The sequence below is a fragment of the Cavia porcellus genome, unplaced genomic scaffold (assembly GCF_034190915.1).
Source record: "Cavia porcellus strain 051 isolate PalLab524CR breed Dunkin Hartley unplaced genomic scaffold, mCavPor4.1 scaffold_9, whole genome shotgun sequence".
In the NCBI taxonomy this organism is placed as follows: domain Eukaryota; kingdom Metazoa; phylum Chordata; class Mammalia; order Rodentia; family Caviidae; genus Cavia; species Cavia porcellus.
This window is the reverse complement of record NW_026947492.1, coordinates 16,700,907-16,704,215: the sequence shown is the minus strand read 5'-3', so window position 1 is coordinate 16,704,215 and position 3,309 is coordinate 16,700,907. Positions and strand designations below refer to the sequence as shown.

Genomic DNA, 3,309 nt, shown 5'->3' with positions numbered 1-3,309 from the left:
ATTTAATCTAACTTCTGATACTGTAAGAAATGTTCACAAATTTTAACTAGTTTGTGTACTGCCTTTTGTTAGCTTAAAATTTTGTTACCATACTGAATTGTCATTAGTTTATCATTAAGTCTTCATAAATTTTGAGTTAAGTGATTTTGTAACCTGCAGTTAATGGCATATTTTCTTTTAATTCTCATGTTCCCAACTGGTTTTTCCTAACTGCTTAACAGTTTTTATTCAATAATAAATCAACACTTTAATTAACAGCTTTATACAATAATAAATCAAAATGGGTTTGGGATCACATGTCTTTTGTTTTATTATTTAGAAAGACAGTGGTGTTCCATGAGGATGAGTGAAAAAAATTAAAATAAAGAGATTTTCAATATCTTGAATAAAACAAGTAAGAGCATGATTAAAGGTATCATTCTTTTTTGAAAAACATTTTTCCCACTTTTCTCCTTTTCTAAATGCATTTATCTTTTCCTCCCAAGGATAAGGACTGATACTGAGGAACAAGTGCATGTCTCCCCATATTTATACCAATGGAAAATTCAGCATCTCACTCACAGCAGCCATTCAGTAAGCAAGCTCAGATATGAAGAAAAGAATAACTCTGAAGGAAATCTAAATTCTTATTCCTTTTGTTTCATACTCCATGTAGTTAAACAATCTAAAGCTCAATGTTCCTGTCAAAATATAAACACATTAAAATATGTTAATATGTATTTAATTTTTTTATTTTATTAGTAATTTTGAGTCTCCTGTGGATTAGACAGCAATACTAAAAGGCTAAGAGGAGAGGTCACTAACAGAGCACTCACTTAGCTTATAGTAGGCACTAGTTTGGCTCTTCAGCAAGTCCAAAAATAATCCCAACTATTACAAAGATTATATTTTCATCTGAACTATTGATCTCCCATCTACCAGCTTTTTAAAACAAGGTTCATCTTCCCATCCAGACCCTTCTGAGTGCTTTCTTCACATCCTGGTTCCGCAGACTGTAGATCAGAGGGTTCAGCATGGGGATCACTGTGGTGTAGAACACGGAGGACACCTTCTCTTGCTCCAGGGAGTTACTCGAAGGGGGCTTGAAATACATGTAGGTGATGGAGCCAAAGAAGATGCCCACAGTCATGAGATGAGAGCTGCAAGTTCCAAAAGCTTTAGACCGTCCCTCTGAGGACCGGATGTGAAGGACACTGCAGAAGATGAAGGTGTAGGAGACAGCAACAGCGAGGGTGGGCACCAGTGTGTTAAACCCAGCAATCAAAAACAGTAAAAGCTCATTGAGGTGTGTACTGGAGCAGGAGAGATTGAGCAGGGGAAGAACATCACAGAAGTAATGACTGATGATGTGAGATTGGCAGAAGTCTAATTTCATCATGGCGCTTGTATGGGCCACAGCAGACAGAATGCCCAGGGTGAAGGAGACCAGCACCAGCAGAGAGCAGAGCCGAGGTGGCATGATCACATGATAGAGGAGTGGGTTGCAGACGGCAATGTAGCGATCATATGCCATGGCAGTCAGGAGGTAACCCTCAGCTACTGCAAAGACTGCAAAGAAAAAGAGCTGGGCCATGCACTCAGAATAGAGGATTGTATTCTTCCCCAGGAAGTTCACCAGCATTTTGGGGGTAATGACAGTGGAATAGCAGAGATCAATGAAGGACAGGCTGCCAAGGAAATAGTACATGGGAGTGTGAAGCAGAGGGCAGGCAGCAATCAGAAGGATCATGCCCAGGTTCCCCATCACTGTTACCCAGTAGATCCCCAGGAAGAGGAGGAAGAGGGGCAGCTGGAGCTCTGGCTGCTGATTCAAGCCTACTAAGACAAACATGTGCACTGTGGAATGATTTCTGCTAGCCATTGTTCTTTGGAGATTTCTGGAAAATTGAAAATAAGAATTGCATCAAAATGGACCTTCAGTATTCTTCCCTAACCCTTACAAATGATAGCAAATTTGCATAAGAGATTAGCAGAACAGAAAAACTGAGTCAAAGTTTTCATTATCTGTGGTCCTCATACAGTTTCCCCTTCAAACAAAATCTTCTGAGGTGTTCTACAAATTGGCCCAAATGTGAAATCACAAAACTGTCCCTTGATTGACTTAGAAGATGACTTAAAAGATTTTATCCTGCAAATTTGGTAGTAAAAATAATTTTTATGTGAGAAAATTGCTGTTAGCCATTTGCTCAAAATTAAACAAAATAAATAATTGATAAATACATCTTCACTTACAATTTCCACAGGTTTTTCAAATCTAAGACCTCTAGGCAGCTCCTAGAACTGTGGACACAGGGCAGGCATAAAACAATAGCACAGAGCACTGAAAACTCTCTCAATTTAGCTGGAGTCAGGGTGACCATGAGACTGGGAGTCAGTTGTCTATTTACTGCTCTGTGAAGAAAAGTGTCTCCAATAAAACAGAGTAAGAACATAGGAAAAGTACTCTTCCAACATGTATTCCTCTTACACTCAGTTGGTAAATTGGGGGGGGGGGCAGGAGCTCTAACCTTGTGAACCCCAGTGAAGCACATGCTACTAAAACTCAAGTTCTCAACAACAGTGTTCATAAGAGGAGTCTTCAGTCCTCCCTCCCTGAAATTTGACTTTCTTGATCACTAGCAGTGAACTAGTGTGCCTTTATTAATCAGACTCCAAACTCATTCACCAACTCATGTGCAGGGTGAAGAAGACCCTCTGTGTTTTCCTGAATGAATGTTGAAAACGGGGAAACCCTTTTCTTCCCACTGTTGACACTCATGACAGTTGAGATGCTGGCTGAAGAAATGAGAAAGTATGCTGTATTATTTCCCAAAAGAACCACTGGGATCTATTTGTTGCATACATTTCACCATGAACTAGGTCCCTGACGAAGCTGTTTTAGGTGTTGTATATGGTGTCAGGGTACAAAATTTTCCATTCTTCATTTAGAAAAGTCAACCAGAAAAGATAATGATTTCCCATTCATCAGTTCTGTCTTCTCCTTACTTCTTTTTTTTTCCTTCTTCCCTCTTCTGTATCCTTATATTCCTTATGGACTGCAAATTACTTGTATGCTTTACATATGCTATAGCATTTAATTAATGAAAAATGCTCAACATAGAACCTCTTACTTTCCTGTTTTGCCCATAAAGGAATTGAGGTTTAGAAAATTTCAGAGTCAGGATTTGAGTCCAGGGAGTACAGGGCCGGAGTCCTCTTTTTCTCAGCTGTTTAGAATGATAGCTTAATGTCTTCATACTGATTATCTTCTAACTCATTGTAATACTCATGGAAATGTGAACACTGTAAGATGTTACAAAATGATCCAGG

General features: G+C 39.0%; 1 protein-coding gene across 1 annotated transcript; it reads right to left on the bottom strand.

Moving 5' to 3' along the window:
* Positions 1-937: 937 nt before the first annotated feature.
* LOC100729274 (olfactory receptor 8D1-like) lies at positions 938-1,861 on the bottom strand. Its single transcript, XM_063255647.1, has one exon. The coding sequence runs from the start codon at positions 1,859-1,861 to the stop codon at positions 938-940; it is 924 nt and encodes a 307-aa protein (XP_063111717.1).
* Positions 1,862-3,309: the final 1,448 nt, after the last annotated feature.

Excerpts from the sequence above, each read along its gene's own strand:
- LOC100729274 (XM_063255647.1), bottom strand. The coding sequence starts at position 1,861 with ATGGCTAGCAGAAATCATTCCACAGTGCACATGTTTGTCTTAGTAGGC.